The sequence below is a fragment of the Chiroxiphia lanceolata genome, chromosome 10 (assembly GCF_009829145.1).
Source record: "Chiroxiphia lanceolata isolate bChiLan1 chromosome 10, bChiLan1.pri, whole genome shotgun sequence".
NCBI lineage: Eukaryota > Metazoa > Chordata > Aves > Passeriformes > Pipridae > Chiroxiphia > Chiroxiphia lanceolata.
This window is the reverse complement of record NC_045646.1, coordinates 25709323-25732667: the sequence shown is the minus strand read 5'-3', so window position 1 is coordinate 25732667 and position 23345 is coordinate 25709323. Positions and strand designations below refer to the sequence as shown.

Sequence of the window (23345 nt, the reverse complement as noted above, 5' to 3'; positions counted from 1 at the left end):
CCTACTGCCACTCCCTGGGGCTCCTACTTTGCTGTCACTTACTTCTCTCTTACTCATTCCCCAGGAGAACAAGCAGTTCTGAAGCAGTGAGATGAGCAATGCCTGTTTTCCACATATTTTTACATGTCTGAGTGCCTAGTCCAAAAAGTACGATCTCTGATAAATTTTGGGGTTTGGGGGGGCACAGTGATGGGGTTTCCACTGTCTTGTAAGATGTAAGCTCATCCAAATTCTTCAGCTGGGGCATGGGCAGATTCCCTCTCTTTTTTCCACAGAAAACAACTGCTCTCAGTAGTGATCTTTGCATCCTCTGTCTGTTTTGAAACGTGTTAGATGCTGGCCAAAGCCTGCAAGCTCATCTGGGGAAAGCACGCGGGCATTGTCTTGACACACACAGGTGATCACAGATGCCTCAGTTCTGTGGGAAGCAGTTTAAAACACGGCTGGTAGAGCTGCAGAGCACCAGTTTCAAGAGCTGACAGGCTGCTGTAGGAACTAAACTCCAAAGCTGAGAACGTGTCGTTGAAAATCGCCTCTCTTTCCGCATCTGCTCTTAAAGGGGCACTTTTAGCCTCCCCAGGACCTTGCTGGGAATCTCAGGCTCTCAGCTGAGATGCTTTTTACTCGCCGGTCTGGCAAAGTGTGGTATAGTTTGAGTCTTCTATACGGCTGTTTTCCCACCACGTTGAGGGACTCGGAGTCCTCAGGTCGACCATCCGGACCACGCCGCAGACAAAGATGGGTTTGATGCGCGTTGTCACCGCGTCCTTCCCGAAGGACGGCGTGCGGCCCCTCGAGTGCTGCCAGTGCACCGGGGCTGGTGTAAGCCCTTCCCTGCCCGGGGAAGGTCCGGGATGCTCCTCGCCCCGGCCCGGCGGCTGCGGGCGCTGCGTACCGCCCGCAGGCGGGGGCGCGGGGCGGGGCGGGGGCTGCGCCCCGCGCGGGATTGGCGCGGGGCCGTGTGATGCCACGTCCGGCGGGGGAAGCCCTGCCTCACTCGGAGCCGCCCCGCCGCCCGCTCCGCGCGCAGGTGGAGCGGTGCCGGCACAGCCCAGCCCAGCCCAGCCCAGCCCAGCCCAGCCCGGCCCCGCCGCGGGAGCAGCCCCGCAGCCCGCCCCGCGCCCCGCCCCGCCGCGCTCCGCCCGGCCCGGCGGCGCCGCAGCATCGCGGCGGGACTGCCCGGGGATGCAGCCGCGCTAAGAACAAAAGCCCTCTGCGCGCTCACGCTCCGGGGCTTTGAAGCGGCGCGGCCGAACTTGGATCTCTGCCCTCTTCGCCCGAGCCGCGGCGGCGTCCAGGCTGAACTCGCCGGCGCCTTCCCCTCACGCCTCGGGCAGCCGGAGCTCCCCCGCCGCCCTCGCCCGCCGTCCCGCCGGGGCTGCTCGCGGAGGGGGCCGCACCCTGCACCCCCCCGGCCGCCTCCCCGCCGCGGGACCTTGGCTTTGCCCTTCGCACGGCAGGTGGCGGGGCCAGCGGAGAAGGATGCGTGTCTTTCCGTGGGGATTTTGGCTGCTGTGTGTCGCCTCCGCCCCGGCTCGCGGTGACAGCGGCAGCAAGGCGAGGAGCTGCGCCGAGGTCCGGCAGCTGTATGGGGCCAAGGGCTTCAGCCTCAGCGGCGTGCCCCAGGCCGAGATCTCCGGTGAGTGCCGCGGAGGAGTGTGCGGGGGGCGGCCGAAGGCGCCGTGCCCCTGGCCGGGGCAGCCCACGGGAGGATCTCCGCACGGCTCGGGGTGCCGCGGGGCGGGGGTGCGCTCCCGCCCGCCGCTGGAGTTTGTCTCGGGTCGTGGGGGGCGAGAAGTCGGACCCGAGAGGTTTCCCCGAGGAGCGGGCTCCCCTCGCCTCTTGCAGCACCCCCGGGCTGGAAAGGGTCTCTTCGCGGTGCTGGTGATGCGAGCGGAGCTGTGAGAGGGGGTGGTCGCAGCAAGTGTTCAGTGGTCGTTCTCTCTTTTTTCTCATTGTCTCGTTGCTTCTGTTTTGAGTACAATTGAAACAGTTCCGGGGTTTTGGTTCAGAAATGGGGCTAATCAGACTGGAATGGGTTTTGGTGTCGGAGCTGGAAAATGCCACAAGGTTATGAGAGAGGAATTGATTTCTTTTAATCTTCTTCTGGACAGGGAACAATGGCATTTGTCACTTGATAAAAACGAAGCAGGACTAAAATGACAGAGGAAAATCGTGCAACATACCTCAGTGTGTCTTCTTGCCTTGGGTCTGGCTTTGGACAAATCTTGATTTCCTGCTCTTTGCAGAAACCAATGAAATAGTAAAGAATATTGAAGATCTGGTTTATGGGTTTGGGTGGGTTTTTTCTTCTTTTTTTTTTTTTTTTCTTGAAAGCTTGGGGAAAATATGCTGATGTATTGTAGTTTTTTTTAAAAATTCTCATCTAAGTTTTGATACACCAACTTGTGACCCATATCTGAGAGCTTTCTCCTCACTTGTGGGAGCTTCCTCCTTCAGACAAAGCATAAAACATGCAGGCGTACGTGCCAGAGCCAACCTACAGGGACACCCCAGTAAAACAGCAGTTTGTAGTGCACATCTAAGCTTACAGAATGCCTTATGTTGAATATTTCGTGGGGTAGTTTTTGAGAGAAACCAATTTGTTATCTGACCTGTGAATGGAAAAGGCTGATGCATATACATGTCTCATAAATTTGAACAAATTAATACTTTCTTTGTCAAGTTACAAGTGAGAGTAAATTTACAAAGTAAAACGAGTACTCCTTGAAGTTTAAACAGTGGGAAGTTTCAAAATAATTTGAACATCGCTATTAATAGAATAGTAATTCAGTTGAGCAAGAAAGTGGCTTTTTATAAATTTGCATCTAATTATTACAAACGTGAATACATTAGCAGTCCTGTTTCAAGTGGAAAATTCTTGGAAGACAGAATGTTTACAAACACTGGTGGAAGTGGCTGCAGCGTTGTACACGGGGATAGTACTACAGGGGCAGTCACTGAGGCTCACAGGAGCTGTGGTTACGAATATCGCGTATCGTTACAAGTATTGCATATCACAGGTTAGCAGAGAGCGAAACATCTTGTGTCTGCAGATTGTTAAGGTTCAAAAAGTGACAGGACGGAGATTTCTAGGATCCGGGAGTTTTGTTTCCTGCTGTTTGTTGCTATGAGCATATACGCTGGCAGTCTCAAGCAACAGCAGTTAAAATTGTAGGTATTCAACTGGGCATCTCTGGCTGTTACTGTAAACAGGGAAACTGTAGATAAATGCTATGAAAACTTGAGGAATACCGCATGGAAAGTAGTATGAAGAAGTGCTTAGGGGGAAGAAGGATCCACACATAAACCTGCTGCTGATACTATAGCCAGGTATTTAAAACAGCTAACAGACTGAATGATTTTCATTGGTAATTACTGTGCGTTCCTCTTGACTGATATGTAGTCAGGGACGCACTTTTCTGTTGCTGTAGTACTTACCCAGTGCAGTTAAAACATCAGTCTACATAGATACCAACTTCAGAAATGTCCTGATAAAGTAGTGTTGTCTATCGTCTGCACTTTTTAGCAGTTGTGCGGGTTGGTGCAGAGGTTGGTGCCAGTTTTGCGGTTTCCAAAAAAGAAGAGTCTCAACACCCTCCTGCAGTATACCCATGTGTAATAAGTGCAGAATTGTACAGTTTATAACTCCACACTTTGTCCAAATAGTCATTGCTTCAAGCTGGTTTCAATGGCATTACTTCAACCTGATGACCGTGGGGGTTGTCATCTGCATGGAGCCTTGTCAGGTTATGCCTGCCTGACACACCTGTGAATGCAAACACATGGACACAGGTGAGGTTGGGGTGGGTGTCTTCTGACATATCTCAAGTGAAAGGACAAGAGGAAATGGCCTTAAGTTGCACCAGGGGAGGTTCAGATTAGATACTAGGAAAAAAATTTCACTGAAAGAGTAGTCAGGCATTGGAATAAGTTGTCCAGGGAGGTGGTGGAATTGCCATCTTTGGAACTGTTCAAGAGGCGTCTGGATGTGGTACTTGGGGGTACAGATAAGAGGGGGTTATGGTGGTGCTGGGTTGATGATTGGACTAGATGATGTTGAAGGTCTCCTCCAACCTTGATGATTCTGTGATAAACAACTTTTGGCTAAGCTAAGAGATGCTGATGAAGTCGGTTCAGTGTTGTCTCCAGTTGGACCTATGCAGAGGTTTCCTGTTGGTGGCCCTCTCCATGTTGTCAGAGAGGCCCAAGAGCTACCCCATGAACCCTGTTTTTACCTTATTTCTGAGCTCTCTGGAGACAAAAGCCCTTCACTTGCTCCTTCTCCAAAGTGACTTAGCTGTTCCTTCTTTCCATTACTTGCCCTGAAGCAAAGGGGAACACTCATGTCTTAGCCCTACGGCCTTGCCCCGAAAGCAGTGCTGCCACACTCAGGTGACCTTGCTTGTGTCTGCTCTGAACTGGCTCCAGGCACTGCTTGGTGTGTGGCTGTCACACCAGCCTGGCACCAGGAGCCAAACCGTGCACTGCCTGCATCCCTGGAGCATGACTGCAAAAGGAGTTCAGTGAGCTCCCACGATGCAGGCTCTGACTCAGGCTGACATGGCTGTGTTTGTGTTGGTTTTAGAACACTTATTGCACACTTTACACCTCTTAATCTGTATTCTTTGTTATGATTTAAAAGGATTATGAATAATCTAAAGTCTGCACAGCTCACCAGAAGGTTGTCCCTGCTTCTGGCTGTATGGATGAGTTGAAGAAGCTGTCACACAGTTATAAGCTGGCTAATAGATAAGCATCTGATTCAGGAGTAGACTCTTGGTTTACCAGATTTCTCATGAACCACCTAGACAGGGTTTCCTGGTTTTTTGCTAATGTTGTGCGATGCCTTTAACGTGTCTAAGACTTTAAATGTGTCAGGTGCTGTTATTAAGTGTGTTTAGGGAATACACAAGGTGTTATATCTCAGTACTTTGAAGTCAATGGCAAAACTCCCAAACATGAAAGCAGCGTCTGCTCGTGTTAGCAATCCTGACAGACAGCCGTGCACCAGAGACTTGGGTGAAGATCTGCCTAGAAGAAAGTTTCTGGTGCTTGGAGGAAAGTCCCTGCTCCCTGAGTTTGGGAAAGTTACAACACTTGCTTCCGTAAGATGTACAAACTTTAGCAAAGTTTTCCTGTGTGTTGGAGAATGTTCCTGCTCTCTGGCTGGATGACCCACACCCCCTTTCTGTGGTTGCTACAAAATGTGGGAAACCAGTTTGACAACTTCCAGTTATTCTCTTTCCTGTCGAGTCTTCTGGAGGTGGCAAGCCTCCATTCTTATTGTCTGCCATTCTTGCTACCCAGACACCATCACCCTATTGCTGGTCTCCTGCTCTGGTGACTGAGGGAGAGAGATGTCTCCTCTAGGTGTGCTTCTTAGTGCCTGTGATAAGGGCTGGTCATCTTAGGTTCACAGTAGCGTTTGTGATAGAAAGAGTGACCCTACACCAAGAAATATTGTGTTTTGGGGAGGATATCCAGCTTTCTCTGACTTGATGGAGGGTGTCTTTGGATTACTGATGTTGAATGGGTGACTGCTCCCCAGCAGAGATAGTTCTCCAATGGACTGGAGAAGACTTGAGAGTTGTGATTTGATGTGGATGTGCTTGGCCCTTGCTCACTGTTTGGGCTGGACTTCTGCTTTGACTTGTTTATTCCTGAGATTAATCCTTCCTAGACTTGGCTTGCTGCTAAGTTGAGCTTGTTGACCCAGGCAATGGGTGCAATGCAGTAAAAGAAGAGGAGGGTACAGAAAAAAGCCAGGTGGACTTTGCCAGGCTATACTGCTGGCCATCTAGTCACACATCTCACGTGGATCCTTCCCTGGCTCTTTAGCTGGAAGGAATCAGAACAATTTTTTAATCTTTTAGTCCTTTAGGCTGTATAATTAGTTTTTGTAATGAAAACCTTGGCAAGTGTATGTGTTGGAGCCATTTGGAGAAGTGTTATCTAAGTAGAGAACAGGTCTGGTGACAGGATGGGACTTGACGAGGCTCTCGGAGTATGAAGGGGGTAATGGAACCCCATCTTGGGGGCATTTCAGCTGCTGGAAATTGCAAAGTGGGGCAAACCTGCATCTGTGGTATGAAACATAAAATCTGGGGCTCCACCACTCCCCAGGAAAGATCTTTATCCTTCATTGAAAAGGGACACAGTGTTGATCCAGCACTTTTTGAGGTGGTTACATTTGGTTTGTAGTTACTCAAGGCAGAGAGATTTCTCAAGGTTAGCTGCTCCATGGTGAACTCTCAGATGAAATATCAACCCATTTATCCAAATGAATTTGTTAGGGACAAATCGTAATGGCCTTTGTAGCCTGCTGGGTTTAGAGTACTATTTCTGATGAGGCAAAACACAGGGAATTGTGCCTTTTCCTCCATCTGGCAAGTGTTTTGGTGTGAATGTCAGAGGAGGCCATGCCTGAACTATGTATCTCTCTTTCTGTTTGACTTAAACTATACATAGAAATTTGCATACTTTACACTTTGTGATGCTGTGTTGATTTGTGACTGCACAATGTGTGCGTACAGAACAATTATGGAAATTGGATTTATGGAGAAAAATGGGCTCCCTCTAGTGGTTCATCCTGGCGCCCTCACGTTCCCGCGCCCACTGGAGCATGGCAGGGATCTGGAAGGCTTCGTGCTGAGATCCTGAGAGTTTTGTGGTGCTGACATTATTTTTAGGAGAATCTGCCTTTCTGTCACTGTGATATGGATGACTAAGCTCTCACCACGTAATTATCCTTATCAGCTGTGTCTGACAAAACTATGTCAACAGCTTCTTTTGTTGATGAAGCAAAAGCCTGATATTTCTTTTTCAAAAAAATTTGCATGGATTTATATCTGGAAACACCCACCAGCACCACTGTGTGAAACTGCAGAGCTCACCTCACCTCTCACTTTCCTGTTCTTGCCCTGTAAATGCCCTGTTTTGTTTAAGAACACATGTCAGTCAAACTCTGAGTTCACCGGATGGGTTTGGTAGATGTGTGGTTTTTGGCAGCGACTATGAAACAGTTGGTTTAATGTTCTATTGCTTTCAGTACAATTGTCTCACATTGAGGGGACCGGACAGATGTATATTCCTCTGGGTGATTTCAGTAATTAAGCATGCTTTGATTTAGCCAAAGGTATGGAGGGAACTGCTAACTTGGTTGTCAAAAATGTGTATTTAAAGGCAGAGATTTTATTTACCTCATAGGTGACAACAAAGATAACTGAAAACAGAGGCCCTGGAGCACCTGCCCACGAGCAGCAGCTGAGCACAGGCTCTGTGCCCTGCCCACCACTGCCCACTGGGCTGGGTACAGGAGTTGAGTATCATCTATTTTTATTGCAGCATCAAATTGCATTAGGCACAGTATGGCAAGAGAAAGCAGGATAAAAGGATTGCCCCAGCCTCAGAGAGCTGATGGTCTGAGCGATATCCTGACCCTGCTGTCTGCAGTAGTCTCAGCACTGTGTGACTGGGGCCGGTGCTGCAGTTTAGGTCTCCTGGCAGCAGCTTGTGTGTTCCTGTCACTTGTCTTGCGGGACTGTGGAATTGAGGAGCAGGGTAGGTGGGAGGGTGATTGGCAGGTGTCACTGGCATAAGGAGAAATTTTGTATCTGCTTTCAGCATTCAGCTGGAAATAGAGACTGGGAATTTCAGGGAAGACCAGAGAAGTAGACATCTCAATTCTGTGGAAATCCACAGGCTTCCTTGGAGAAAACAGCTTTAATTTCAGTTTGCTGCCCAGGGCCCTGTTGAACACATATTTCTCTAAATTGGGTTTCTTTCTTTGCCCCATCGGGTGTTTCTGTGTATGTGTAGTAGGCAGGTAGCCTCACAGAGGGGGTAATGTCAAACAGCAGACTGCTCTGGCACAGTCGGCCCTGCTGGCTCTGCCAAACTTCTGTGACAGGGCATGTGTTCCCTCCAAACGAGATTGCTTGCTGTCCCTCAGGTAGCTTCCAAGATGGTATTTGCACATGTTGCTCCTGCTCGGAGGAGCAGTAGGAAAAGCCCCCGCAGAGAGTTGCCCTCAGCGAGGTGTCCTGTCCGACAGTGGTGTCTCCTGGTGGAAGCACAGCCTGCACTCTGTGTGCTGGGCAGCCGCTGCAGCAGCAGCAGGGCTCGGCTCTGACTGCCTCGGGTACAGGCAGAGGCCTCCCAGGTCCCTTGGAATGTTCTGCCCTGCAAACATAGAGCATTTGCTTAGTTGAATGCTCAGAAAGGAACTGGATGTGCTACTTCTGGTTGCATGACAGGAAGGTCACCTTCAAGTGCCCTCCTCAGCTTTAATCTGCCCCTTCTGAACTTGCCACATACATCGAACCTTTCTGAACCTCCTGCTTTCCACCTGTATAAATCCAGCCAGAGTCAAGCCATCTTTTCCAATGCTGCTCCAAATACTGACTCTCAGGCACAGCTGTGAGAAGGAGGGAGAGGTACAGTGGGCAGTTTGTGGGGTAGACACACCACCTTGCTTGGGTGTTGGCCTGGAACAAGTCCATAAGAGTATCTTAATTTTTAAATTTCTCTGGTAAAAAGTCACATTCTTGTTTTGCTGTCTGTGAAAGGAGGGTTGACAATGTCTTACTGATGGCTGTGAGGGTAACTCTGCCCCATCGTGATGGGGAGAGACCTAGGAAAGGGAGATCCTAAAGCTTGCAGGAACCCTTGTAGCAGTTGCTTGAAGATTATTTCATCATGTTTTGTAGTTTCATTGCACAAGGTTGCTGTAGCTGCCAATGCATTAAGAATATTTCCCCTCAAAGTTACAAAAAATAAATAAAATTCAAAACTCAATGAAAGCAGAAAATTTCCTTTATTCCCCGTTACCGTTAAGGACAGATCGCCCTCTCCTCTGATGTCTATATAGCCTGACATTTTGTTGCTCAGAATGTTTTATCCGTCACAGGTGAAACCTGTCTTTAAGTAACATTTGATTCCCAGGGAATCGGGTTACCTCCGTTGCCAGATTGTTCTGCAAAAAATAGTGAAGCTTTAGACTGCAGACCCTTAAAATGCTTGTCTGAACGTGACAGAGCTCCGAGCCTGGTCAGTCACTTCTGCCCAGTAACGTGTTCCTGTTTTACTTGGAATTCTTCAGATATGTAAAACTTTTCTTTCTTCAAGTTTGAATAAGCAGAGTGCTGTGACAGTTTTTCACAATGCTCTTGCTCTGACTTTTAGATAATACATTAATCACAATTGTGTTGACTGTACAGAGATTATAAAACTAATTTGATTTTTCTGGTGCCTTTTCGTATACTGCAGCATGAATCAGAAGCACAGAATTACCCAGCTGTTACAGACTCCTGTGCTAGCAACATGAGTAAAACCAGTTTTTCAATTGCCATGCATTCTTCTAAAGTATTAAAAAAAAAAAAAAAAAAAAAAAGAAAAACCAAACAACAAAAGAAGTTTTGCTGTGGTTTCAGGGAGCAACATGATAGTACTTATGCAGACAGTCAATCTTTTGTATGCCTAAAATGCAAATACTCTATGACAAATAGTTTTGCCTTGCAAAAAATTGGTATTTTATAGGATTGTAAAACTGTACTGTATAATTTAGTTGGAGTATTTCCACTAATTTTACCGACGTTTCTTGCTTTTTAGCTGGAGCAGACAGGCATATTTCTAAAATATGAGTATTTTAGAAGTTCTTTTAGTTGTAATTTTTGTTCATAAATAAAAATATAATAAAAGCACTGTCAAAAATTAGGATTAATTTTCCATTTTTAAAAATACATATAAAAAGAGACTACTTCAGTCTCTTCTGCTCTCAGTTCATGTTGTTGCATTACAGTTGTTGCAGTGATTTGGTTGTACAATTGATCCCAGAGTGAGGGCCAAGCACAGCATAAAGTAACTTTTGTGTGAGGGCTGCTGTATTAGCATCTCTTGTCTTTTCCTGCCGTCTTCCCAGATAAGCTGCATGGTGGAAATTGGGTGCTGGCAGGGTCTGGCAGGAGGGAGGTCTGGTCCTAGTCCCCATCTGGATATAGATTTTCACCATGAAGCTGGAAAAGCCACTTCACTTTTCTTTTTTTCAGCAGTTTCCTCTGCCATAAACACTAAATTGGAACGAGAGAGCTTGAATAACTCATGGGAAGTTTGGTTTATTAAACTCTAGTCCCTACATGTAAGAGAGCAGTGGTCTTGTCCCCTGATGCAGTTGCTCACTGTGCACAGCTGCTTGAGTTTAAAACAGTTGTATAACCAGTTTGGATTTTTACAAACATCTGTTTGGCTTTGTGACAGAATACCAAACAAGCCCTGCAAAAAAGCCCCTCTTTCCCCCCTTTCATTTGTGGGAGGTCTCAGAGAGACTTCCATGTTGAGGGAGGAGGAGGAGGCGGCAGCTGGTATTTTTATTAGAGAGGCTCTCTGAGGCCAAAGCATAGCTGAGGGACTCATCTGCTGTGAATTTGAGGGAGGGCTCCACAACAGTGGGAACCCAGGGGTAGAAGTCCCATGGCCCATGGACTCGGCCACAGGCTCCCCATCCTATTTGATGGTGGTGGGATGTAGCAATGCCCCAGCTGCTTGTGTGTTGGGGGATTGGTGTGGAAGAGAGATTGGGAAGTGCCTGTGGAGGTCAGAGAAGTGTTCCAGGCTGCCTTTTGCAAGTGGTGGGCTTGGTAGTGCTGGGTTAATGGTCGGACTGGATGATCTTAGAGATCCTTTCCAACCTCAATGATTCTATGACTTGTGGCAGGTCTGTTCAGTGCCCAAAATACAAATTTTTGCAGGGGCATGGTGGCTGTGTGCTGGGCCTGTTGTGGGTGAGAGCCTGTGCACCTGGCCTGTGCTCACACACCTCTCATGCAACTGGCCAAGGCATCTCTTGCATGTGATGCAATACCTGCACTTTGATGTAGCTCTTGCAGTGTGTAAGGAATCACTGGTATGGGTTTAAATGTAACCATAAATGGAACCAGGGCTCCATTGCTCTACTTTCAGAGTTGGTATAAAAGTGCCATTGGCATCCAGAGTAACTTTGTGTTTGAAAAGGATAGAGCATACAGCTATGTCTTTTTGAAAAGCTGTCTGCTGCTGTTGGATGATTTATGGCCAAGAAACTGGAAGCAACTCGTGAGTTTTATGTATTTTTATATATGTGTGTGTGTGCCCGTGATGCGGTGGTAGCTCTGGAACAGGAATTTTGCCAAGCTCTGGGAGATGTAGACTGGGCCATTATTGGCTTCAGCTGGAGGAGGGAATGTGGTCTATCTTGGACCTGCTTCTTTGCAGTGCTGCTGGCTGAGTCCCACCTGTGGAGGAGCTGCTCCCATGGCAGCTTGTTTGTGCTGCTGTCCCGGTGGTATGAGAGTTCCCTGCTTGAGTTCAGATACGCAGCAACCTCTCAGGATGAAGGTGAGCAGTTGCATACGGAGCCGTGCTTGCTTTGGACACCTGCCTGGTTTGTCCTATCTGGACAACAGCGTGGAGAACAGCTTGTTTTGCCATAACCAGGTGTCCTGCACTGTTTAGTTGTGCGATCACTAAAGCCCCAAATATCTCCATGCCAAGCAGATGCCTTCCATATCAGGAGGGATGCCTGGCGCAGAGTGGACTGATTGTGCTGCTCCATAGGGACTATACCTTCAGGGGAAACCTAAAAGAAATGTTGATAGCACTTCTGCAGAACTAATTAATACGAAATTTTTATTGGTAAATATTCACAGGTGCCAGCAAATATAAATAAGCAAAGCTTAGGCTGTGACTTTGTTCTTGTTAAAATAAACAGAGAGCAAACACCTTCTGACAGGGAGTACATTTCAGTTGTAAACCAGGAGAGAAAGCCACTGTGTTTAAATGCAGTATCACTTCTCCCCTTATCCTGGATCGGCTGTCTGGGGGCTTGAGTTTATTTAGTAACACTGCTGCCACTGTTTGTGTTGCATTGAAGAGATCTCCTATCACAGTCGTAAATTAAATATTTTTCACTGTTAACAATACACTGAGTGACAGGTTTTAGGACTGAAATTCCTAAATGTGTCTGCTGATGTATGTGTGTCCAGCAACATGGAGTCTTTTGTCATCCTGCTATCACTGATATGTTTTGAGCATGTTACATCACTCAGGCTGATCTGGTTATCCTTTTTGTCAGCTAGAGAGAAAGACATGTGAAATGTCCCTTTCCAGTGTCCTTTATGGGAGCAGTGGTTGCTCTTGGGGCCCAGTGTGCCTGCAGGTGCTGAGACCTCTGCTACAGCAAGTGGTGTGCCAAAACAACGTTGCTGTGTTGTTTTGTAAACTGAAGGCTGCAGGGTTTGTGTAGTTAACATACATAAAAATACAATAACTGATTAAAGAAAATTATTTCCATGCTCTATCTGAAAAAAAAAAAAAAAGTGTGAAGTGCCTTATAGCCTTCTTTTTGGTGGCTGTGAGACTGCATCTGGAGCATGATATCCAGTTTCAGGCTGCCTGTAAAGGAATGGTACAGCTATACTGGAGCAAGTCTGGCTTGTCCGGTAAGTAAAGTGTAGAAGAAAGAAGGCTTGATGAGATCCCAGTGCTGTCTGCAGCTACTTAATGTGTGGGAATAGGGAAAACAGATAGACTTGTGTGCATAGGGGCAGTATGGGAGGTGGCAGACCCAAGTTGGAACTGGGGAAATTCTCATTTCATACGTGGAAAGACTTTTTCAACCTGAGTGATTGAACACTGGCACAGGAGCCCAAAGAGGTATTGTGATTTCCATCTCCATCCTTGAAGATATTCAGAGTTTGAGCAGATGAGGCCTTGGGGCATCTGCTCTAGTTTGTCCTACTTTGAATGAGAGGTTGGACTGGATGGCTGCAGAAGACCTTTGGGCTGAAATTATTCTGTGCAATGCTGGAATTGTACCACACGCAGACAAATCAGGTCTTTGTGTAGGGTTTTTGTTAATGAAGGTCCTCCGAAGAGGGAGGGGTGAAAGGAAATCCTTCCAGTACTGGCATGCAATGTTTGCATTTTTTGAACTTATTTATTAGTTTATGACATATGACATCTAGTGAAATCAAAGAGGAGCAGCAATGTTCTCCTACATGAGTAGGAAGCTGTGGTGGTGCTCCAAAGATCCCAGTTCAATTTTCTGCTCTGGCACATGTGTCTCGCATGACCTTGGGCAAGTTGCTTAATCTGTCTGTATCTCCACTCCCCATCTGTGCATTACTGTCTTTAAATTATAATATCTTGTTTTTATAATTTGTCTTTGAGTTATAAAGTCTTGGAGTACTGAGTCTCGCCATTGCTCTGAATTTCACTATACAGTACTTAGCACAATGGGACCATAAATCTTCATCAGTCTCATGATACGTGAATAATAAACAGTTACACCATAATTTAGGGCCACGCTTTGCCTCTGATCTCACAATGCATAAAGACAGAGGGTTTTTGTTGATTAAAATGCTATGCCGTTCGGCCTAACGAAGATACATGGGCCTTACTGAACAGATTTTTACGAGCCTGTTGTTGGCTCTTCTGGTTTGTTGGGGTTTTATTTTGTTTCATCATTACTCATTGATTGCAGGTATCTAAGCAATTTGCTTGACAGATCAGGGAATAATAAATTCCTTTAATCTATGTCTCTTTCAGTTTAATTATTGTTAACTCATTACTTGGTGTTTAGTTCAATGGATAATGAACTCAGTTCACTGTGTGGCGGAACAGAGGTGGACTACAGAGACAAAACTGGCTTCTCCAGTTCTTTTTAAGGTACAAACCAAAATTGCAGAGTCACAGAGTGTTTAACTCCAGGTTAGATTGAAGGTTACCAGCAGGCGTACCACGGTTACCTTTGCGGGCTTGAATGTAGGTTAACATTATTTCAGATGGTTCCATGTCTGGCACTGCATTACATTTGTTGCTTTATTTTTAGACAGTTAAGAAACTGGTAACTATTATGTAGGCAGCTATTTCTGTCTTGATTACAAGACAGTGTCTAATAAGTCATATGTAGTACAATCCTAATTACTGCAGACAGACTTTACATTTGTGACTGTGGTAATACTGTGTTAGACTACTTCCTGCAGAGTTTTGTAGGGTGTTCAGACCTTCTCATTTTGGCTACAGCTGGGGGAATAAATCCTTCATTCACTCAAGGGTGCTATGGTCTCTCATTGACATGCTGCTGAGCATCTGGGTTCTGTTTGGACATAACCCACTTCTCTTGTTTCTTCATCCTGAAATGTTTGTCATCTTCTTGTCACTGAAGACTGTGAACCCTGCATGGCAGGTATTGGCCATCACTCCACGTTGTGCCAGCGGCAGTTCTGTGGTGGAGCTGAGGAGGCTGTTACGGACCCCGGAGAGCTCACACAGGTCAGGGTCACCCATATCACTTCATTCTACATCAGCAACTTGGTTCAGCCCTGAAGCCAACGTCCACTGTGTCTCATCTAACACAAACTGAAAAAAACCTGTGTGTTTTTAACACTTTGATTATGTATCTTAAGTTTCCTTCCTGAGGCTGAGGAAAGCTAGACACCAGGAGTTAGGGGACACTGACACACCAGGGAGGGGAGCAGGGTCTGTGGAGTCACTCTAAAAATGACCAGCAGGTTGTTCATCTGTTGCTACCTGCTTTTACACGCCACAGGCTGGCTTCACTCATGCCTCCCTCTGTTCTGCAGCTCTTCACACAGGAATCAGAGAGTAAGAATACTACCAAGACTTTAATCTTTCCACCAAGGCTGTGACTCTGGAGCAGAGCAAGAAGCCTGCAAACACAGGTGCCCTTGGTAGAAATATAACTTTCCTGGTAGGGTGTCATCAGCTTTTTCAGCTAGAAAAGTAAAGAGAGTAGGGATTTTGGTGAGCAACCACGCTGAATGGCTTCAAAGGGTTTGGCAACATGTCACAGAAAGACTGAGTATGGCTATATGTCAAAGATCACTGTTGAAATGTTTATTTTGGGCTTGCTACTGTATTCTGCTCAGTCATCAGGAGAAGAGGTTCATAGCACTCATACTGTCTGACCCTTTTCAGCATGAATTTAATGCAAAATAAACAAAGGTAAAACTTGGGTGCCCGGGAATACTAAACTGCTGCTCTGGAGATATTTCTCCTCTTCTGGGGAAGGAGTTGTTCTTTGCACAGTGTCCCCACAAAAGCCCCTTAATATGAATGACATTACTCACATTTGCAGAAAGAGAAAATGGCACTTGCCAAATCTGCAAATCACAATTGTGTTTCTGTCAGCTTTGGCAGTTACATGGCTTCTGGTAAAGCTAATGAAGGCAAACTGCTTTTAATTTAAAATCCTCTCTGCAGAAAAAAAAAAATAGCTGGCAGTTGAGGGATTTGGCAGTGTCCTTGTGTGAAACTTCTTTCCTTATTTTCTATGGTTTGCTATAGCCAAGGAGAAACTGTTAATTAAAAAATGTTCTTAATGTAGCCAAATATGCAGGAATGTACTTATGCTACAACTACCTGTACCAGTTCTGCAGTAAATCACTTCTTTGTTTTCATTTGATGAGCAATTCTAATTAACCAAATAAAGGTACGGCTTACCTCGCACTTAACTCAGCATGTTTGCTGCTTCTTAGATGACTGAGGGACTGAGGATGGCAGGTTTTGTTTAGATGAGTCTTTTGGATTCAGCAAGGCTGAGGTGGTCAAGCGGCACGAGGAGGGATAACGCCCAGAGGAGGACTCTGCCTGTGGAGCAGTTCCTGCTGGCAAGGCAGGCAGGCAGGGAACACTGAAGGCTGCAGGTTCTCCCAAAAGGCTTGCTCTGGGTCTGTGCCTCCTGTGGGCACAGGGCAGGGAGACAGGGGAGAGAGGGAAGACAGCATTGCTCAGACCACATTTGGATGCAGTTTTTTTGAAGGCATTTTTCCTTAGTTCGGAAGGTACTGGACCAAATCATGGATCCAGTCGGCATAGTTTGATGCTTTGCATAACAGGAAATAGTCTGTGCTTGGAGAAGAGTGTGACGAAAGTGTCTGTGTCAGACATGTACACGTAGAGTGATGCTGATGTAGTCCTGCAGCAGAATAATCTAGAAATGATCCAAATACCCGTGTGTTGTGGTCACTTGCTTCAGCCCTACCCTGAATCCTTTGCAGCAGTTCAGAGGAGCTGCAGGCAGGAGCTACACCAGGGTGTTCTGCTGTACAGAGCTAAGAACATCTCTGGAGCTGTAGAATGGGGGAGTTGGGCAGGAGACACTGGAAGTCTTCCTAGCAAGTACAAATTGATAAGACTGCCTGATCACCAACTGTGGTGCTCCCAGTGCAGTCTTTTCACAGATCCCATTTGACAGAGCACCATCAGCTGCAGCGAGGCTGACAGCATCTGGCACAATAAAAAATATTTATTTTCTTTTTTATTTTTTAAAGCATATAGAGAATTTTCTCTAGCTTTAGGGAAATCAAAGTAAAATCTACTGTAGAGTTGTCTTGAACTCATCCATAACTAGGGTAAGCATTTACAGTGCCAAATGATGAAAGCATTTTATGCTTTATTGGATTGTAGTAACTTCTTCAGCACTGCATTTCATGTGTGCAGGAAGGAGGAGTTTGGCTTGTTTCAGAAATATTTCACAATGATTTGAAACTATTTGTTCTTACCCCTTCACACTAACACTTGTTTTGAAAGGGATGGGGAGCTAATGGAAGTGCTGATCCAACCTGAGACAGATATCACTGCCTTTTGCTGTAATATAAAGAGTTATTATAAGCCAGTAGCTGGAGCAATATTATTCTACCTGAAATCTGAGTGTCCAGCAGGAGTCCTAACTGCTCTGTTGGTGCTCGTGAGCAGCAGCTGGTACAGAGGGCAATAGCTCCAGCAGGTCTTCAAAGAGCTGAGAAGTTGGGCACAACCTTTCAGGGCTGCCCAAGCAGTGCAGTTTGCTCAGCAGCGTTGACTGCCTGCTCCTAAGGCTGCACCAGAGGGACAAAAATCTGGTCTCATTGCTTCCTCCAGGAGGATTTATCTTGGAATTTTGGAACAACCTTCTGCTCCTTCCCTAAATTTAAATCCATAGCTTCTGACTGAAGACAGAACCATATGTCAGTGAAGCACTGGGGCACAGCCACCCAGTCTATGTTTATAATCTATTGTTGCATTAGCAGTTTGCTGTAGAAACATCATGGCAGGAGGTGTTGCATGGGACATGCACTTGGGCTGCCAGAGTGCTGCCCTGTTAGGGGGCATGCGATGAGCCTCCTCTGTGCTTGGAGAATGAGCACTAGGAGTGGTGGAAAGATGCTTGCTGCCTAATCCAAAGGTCACCTGAGGTAATCCAAAAGCATCATGCAGTTCTGTGGAAGTGCCATGAATGCGTTTCCAGAAGCAGTCATGGTCTTTAAGCCTTGCTACACAAAGGAAATCACTTAAACAGGAAGCTCACCACCCCAGCAGAGCCTTCTGGAGACTGCAGGCCAGCTGCATCTTCCCTGGTGACCTTGTGATGGGGGCAAATGATATAACAGATGGAGAAAATACATTCTTCTGATTAGTGGTTGATGGGCTCCTCCTAAGCAGAGAAGGTCTGTTCTTTTAATTAATTAGCTGGTTAATGTGTTTGTGCAGTGGCATGCCCAACTAATGTGCAGTTACTATGAATACACATACAAATGGCAGTAATGGGTGCAGATGGCTGTAATTACCAATGTTGGTTTCGGCAGTAATCACACATACAACATATCAAGTTGGTTTAAAAATTGACATATATTGGGTGATTTGTTTCCCTTCCCCACTGTGTGTGAATGTGCTTGTGTGGCTGTTCTCTGTACACCCTAGGCTTGCTGCTAGGCTGACCCACTGAGCTGAGACAATTCAGCTGAATTGTGCACAAAGAGCTCAAGCAAGGTGAAGATGACTCTAACTTAGGTTTTCTCTGCAGTGTCCTACACCCAGTGCTTTGAACTATGTATTTTGCCTGATGACAGTGCAGAAGCAGGGCTCTAGGGCTGCTGAGGGCTTCATATACCTATATCTGGTGTGTAGTTGAACTCCATAGAGGCAGCTGGTTCTCACTCTGGCAGCCAGGCCTAGGAGTAGTGTGTCAGGGGCTTGGATGCCCTGCAGCTGCCTTAAAGAAATGTCTGATGAGGTCACCCCATGAGCTGACTCATCCTGCAGCCTGTGTCTGACCTTACCAACAGAAAATGATATTTAGGAACAGTGCATGTGGCTGTGCCTCCTTTCTGAAGTCTCTCACTTTGTATTCCCAAACACTCACAGCTTCTCAAGAGGGTACATCAGGGGTACATCCCTGTTTAGTCCTTTACAGACCTTTTGCCCACTAATCTATGTAATCTCTTTTCAAACCTGCTGAATAGGGTCTGCACCCCCCAAATTCCCATGGCACTAAGCTCCATCAGTTCATCTCCCACTATGTAAAGAAGCAGTTTTGTCTGGTTTGAGCTGGTGAGGTCCTTGAACTTGCACAGCTGTTCTTCACTCAGATCATCTGGCCAGATAAATCCATAAAAGGGCTTTTATTAATAAGCCTAATACTAAGGAGGAGTTGCATACAAAAGCCAATTCAAGGTTCAGGGAAGCAATTGCACCTTTTTTTTCCATGAGAGATGCCTAGAGTAAGGGAACAATATCAGATAGTTGTAGTAGTGCAGCTTTAGAAGGGAAATTGAGCTGCTTGGAGTGACTTGAGGACCCGGGAGATCCTGCAGTGGGTGCTGCCAAAACCTTTTTTTGCATGCATGCTGAGTGAGTAGTGCTTACCAGAATGGGACGATGGGCTCCCTTCAAGCCGAGTGGCTGAGGAGCTACTTATCCATGAAGCTGAGTTCTAGTTTAGGAAATGGCAAAGGCAATTTAGGGGAAGTGTGCACCAGAAAGTGTTTCTGAGATTGCTGAGCACTGCTCCAGGTATAAGTGCCGAGCACCATCTGCTCTGGGATTGCTCAGCACGGAGGAGAAAAAGCTCTGGAAGCTGCTGCCGCTCTGTGCAGTGCAGATCCAGAGGAAAGCGCCCACAAGGGAGAACTGCTGGCTGTGCCCTTCACCCCAGGGGTGCCTCTGCTCCAGCAGTGGGGTGGGTGGGTGTACCTGCCTCGCACACTGCTCTGAGCAGTGGGCTCTGTGAGAATGAAAGGCCTGTGGATAATTCGTGTGCCTGCACTTCTTTGTGGAGTGGCATTAATCTTTGCATCAGGAGACCGCTGCTTTGTCTCCCAGCGTTAACCTTGAAGACTCATGATGGCAGTTAAAAAGCTGGAGGTAACAAAGGGAAGTTTAAAGAAGCCTTGTAAGAGAAATTCATGTCATGAATAATCTGAAGGCTCTGTGCAGTGTAATGGAGAGCCGAGCTCAGGCTGATGACTCTAATGTAGTCAGTAGTGCAGAAAAGAACTGTAAGTACTTCCAAATCCTATGGCCATCCTTTTCTTTCTACAGCAAAAACATCTCTCTTGTGATCAGTTTTTTTCAGGCTTTTTGTCTTTCTCTTAGCAGGTATGGTCCCAGTTAAATATTTACTTTTCAACTAACATTTTTGCTATCTGGTGCATTTGTTTTGGGACACTATTTCTTGGTTTTTTGAAGCTTGTTTTGTTAGGCTGCTGGGTAAAGCCTTCCTTTTTTGACAGCCTTTTTACTTGTTCTCTAAAGCTCTTCTTTGATGTGAGCTCAGAAACACAGATATTATTCTTTTATCACTTTCCCCTGTCAGTTTAAAACCAGTTATGAGTACCACAAACTATTAAAAACAATCTAAGCTAACCTCTCAATTGACAGATACTCAGGGCCTATCTCTTATTTTCAGGCATCTATATAGAGCAGACTTTAGTTCTGAGGAAACGAGAAAGAATGCTGCTTGGTAAAGAAACATGATTGTAGCAGCTCAAAAAACTGTTTTGTGAAATTCATCTGGAAAAAGGCAGAGCTGTGGGATGTCCCACAGAGTTTAATATACCAAGAAACTAACTATCCATGCAGTCATGCCTATCCTCATCTTCTGTTTTCTACGCTAATGTAGTTGATCCTTTGTTGATAATTGGGTTACCTGAGTTCATTCCTTCTTCATCAAGAAGGAATATTGGTCTGGCAGGTTAATATGGAGTTGGAAAGGTCAGCTGGGTCATGAAGAGTAGTCCTCTAATACCTTATGCAACCCAATGCATTAAGGTCTGATGAATCACCTCCATGTGTCCCCAGGTACCACTGCCCTTGAAGTGCTGCAAAGGCCAATAGTGAGGAGATGAGACAACTGCTGTTGTCTCAGTATGGGCTTTGCTTTGTTTTGTTTTAATCTATCTACTTCATTATGTGCCTGAATTAGAGTGTACTCTTTGAAGATCTAACCACTTGTTTAGAGCCTTATGGGAATACTTCTGAAAGTGTGGCCCTTGGCCTCCAAACATTTCTGATTATAAACTCACACACACCAGACCAGACCAAAAGCATCACTGGGGTCTCAGTACATGTTACAAAAGGAAGTGTAGAGAAGAGCTCCCCAAGCTTTTTATTGTCCTCCATGAGACAGCAACTTTAGGCTTCTCTGAACAGCCCATCTTTTCCACCCCATGGGGCAGAGGTGTATGTTGGTATGAACTAAGTGAGGTTTTATCACTTGTCTTGTGCAGTAGTGGTGCTGCTATGGGGTTTTGCAAATACCTGCCATTCTGGAGGCAGGTCTTTTCCTGGAGTGCAGTGTGCTGGCAACCCCTCCTCACACACTCCAGACAGCATCTCTGGTGCAGTCACCTGCTTACACTCTGACTTCAGCTCCTCTATGTAATCCAGCCAGGAAACTTGTGGGCACAGGTTATCCCACTCAGGTCAGGACAGGCCGTCTGCAGTGGATCCTCAGTGCAATGGGAGTCAGGTGAGAGTAGGAGAATTAAAGGATTCTTGGCATCTATGAAAGTTAGTAAAATAAGTCATCTGTTTCCAGACTTCTGTCTGTCAGAAGCAGCTGTGTCTGCCATGTCCTGAAGCTGTCGAACTAGTAATGAGAACTGGTAGAAATATCTTGGAGTGGAGGACAAGAGGGCCAAGCATAGCATTGGCAAAAGGAAACCAGTTGTTAAAACTGCTAGGAGAAAACCTAAATATCGCCTTAATAATTTTTCTCACTTCTGAAGCCAACTCTGACAAGGTAGTGCAAGGCACTGGTGGGAGACAAGAAAAACAGAACCCACCATCACTTTCTTTTAGGTAGCTGAAATAATTAAAAACTGCCTTACCTTCACCTTTTTTAACACTGCCATAATTTAAACTAAAAAAGAGTTTTTTTCCAATATGTAATTATTTTCAAATAAATATGATTTTTTATTTTTAGCTGGTGGTGCACGATTATCTGGCATTGCACAGAGGTCCCTGATGTGCTGGGAAAGCCACGTTTCTCTAATTTGCTGCTCAGAGGTGCCACTGTAGCTGTGAACAGCAGCAGCAGGGCTGAACTTGGCTGGTTCAGGACTCTGACAGGCCAAAATAGTGACTTTTAACTCTATCAGATTGAGTTTCCCAGATCCAGACTTTCAATACGTGGGGTTTGTAACTTTGCCCTCAGAAGATCTGCCAAGATCTTTTGCTCCTGGTGGTTCCGGAGCCAGAAGTCTCTGCATCAGAGACACACAGCCAGGGTTTACAACTTCCCTGAGCTGAGCACGACCTCAGGCTTTGTGTGCTGGTGCATCCTCTGTCAGCCAGCAAGGCTTAGGCCAGGCAGAAGCTTCAGTGCTCAGAACAAATGGGGAAAAGTAACTGGGGTGAAGACTCAGGGCTTCTCAGCTGGCCAAACAGCAGGTGCTGCTGGCACACAAAGGATTTCAAGAGTAGAATTTTCAAGCTTCCTTTAAGCTTCTTGTAAAGCTAAACCAATGGGCTGGGAACAAGTGCTTTTGCAATCTCAGTCCAACAGATGCCGGTGTCCATTCACTTGGACCTAACTTACAGCCCACTACTGATCTTGCTTTCTCATCCACTGAACACCCCCAAGTCCATCTTCTTAGGACTGCTCTCAATCCATTCTCCTCCCAGCCTCTTCCAGGTAGGAGGCCATGGAAAGGGAAGGAATGTGAAATCTTGACCAAATGAAAACTGCTCTTTACAAACTACCCTGCCAAGGATGGTGCCCTGTTGCATGGAGAAGAGGCAGCCTGTGCATTTGGGTCTGTACTATGGGAGGCTGAGGAACACGGACCAGAGGCTTCTGACAGCAGAGACCTGGTTGTTAATTAGGATCGAGGTCTCACCAGAGCAAAGTATCTGTGTTTTGGGTGTGTGTGTGAGTATCCCGAGTGCATTTCCTCTGCCCTGTTCAATGACAGAGGGAAAACAAAAGTTGTCCCTGTTTGGTACATATGTCTGCCAATGTGGGCCCCCGTTTGATCAGGCCTTTGTGGTTTGCAGCACTTGGCAGCTGCACTGCTGCTTCTCTCCTGGATGGGATGGAACCATTGACAGGAATTTCTCTTGTCTTGGGAGAGCCACAGCAGTTGCTGATGGTCATTTCCTTTCTGCACTGCTTGGCTCTGTGGCACACACCTGCACTGCTGTAGGGGCAGCAGGCTGAAAATTGGGTTGAAGCTGGGCTTTGTGTACATTCATGGTGCACTTACAGAGCCAGACCTCAATGATGGGAGGAGGAGAGCTGACGAGAAGGGATAATCCATCAGAGCAAACATCTGTGTGGCTCAGCAGTCCATGTCTCTGACAGATACCAGATGGAGATGTGTGAGGAAGAGAGAATGACGAGAGTTGAGAATACTGTGATCATTTGCCCCAGGATGCTCCTGCCTTGAGAGGTCTGTATCTATGGGTATTAACACCCTTTTTGGACTTTCTCTTTAGGACTGTGAAATGAAGAACACGTAGGGTATTAAGGGAGCTTCAAGCACCTTTTCTATACTGCATCAGGACGGAGAGACACAGCACATGATTTCCTGCATGAATTCTCTCCTCCTGTCAAAGAGTAATGAGATGAAGGGGTCTGCCCATCTCAAATATCAGATCCCATTTTGTCAAATGAGGTGCAGGAAATAGCAGTGTGGTTCGTGCACTCTTCTTCAATTTCAAATCTCCTGAATTTCATTCCTTTTAAGAGATAAATTGCTCAGCTATTTCTGTGTGGCAGATGCTGCGGGGTGGGTGCTGGCTGCCCCAGCCTGACAGGACTGGGGCACTGCAATTACACCTGGCAAAAGGAATCCTCAGGCTCGGGAGAGTCTGTGTTCATGGTTTTTAAGGGACATCATCATGTGCCTTCTCACTTAAATGGAAAGCGTTAAATGGCCTTCTGCAGCCTAGAGGGAGAAATAAGGATAGTCTCCTCAGGGTACTTCTGCCACATGCTGACTTGCCTGACTTTTTTGCAATTCACATTTATTTCATTGAGGAAGTAGTCTGCCTGATATGCTGTCATTTTGCCCCATTGCTTG

At 46.3% G+C, this 23345-nt stretch overlaps 1 protein-coding gene across 1 annotated transcript in view; it reads left to right on the top strand.

Annotated features, from left to right (window-relative positions):
• Positions 1-1182: 1182 nt before the first annotated feature.
• The window catches only part of GPC1 (glypican 1), a 199844-nt gene continuing 177681 nt past the window's right edge, over positions 1183-23345 (top strand). The window contains 1 exon segment of the mRNA XM_032698303.1: positions 1183-1639. Coding sequence (XP_032554194.1) covers positions 1483-1639 — 157 coding nt within the window. The 5' untranslated portion in view covers positions 1183-1482.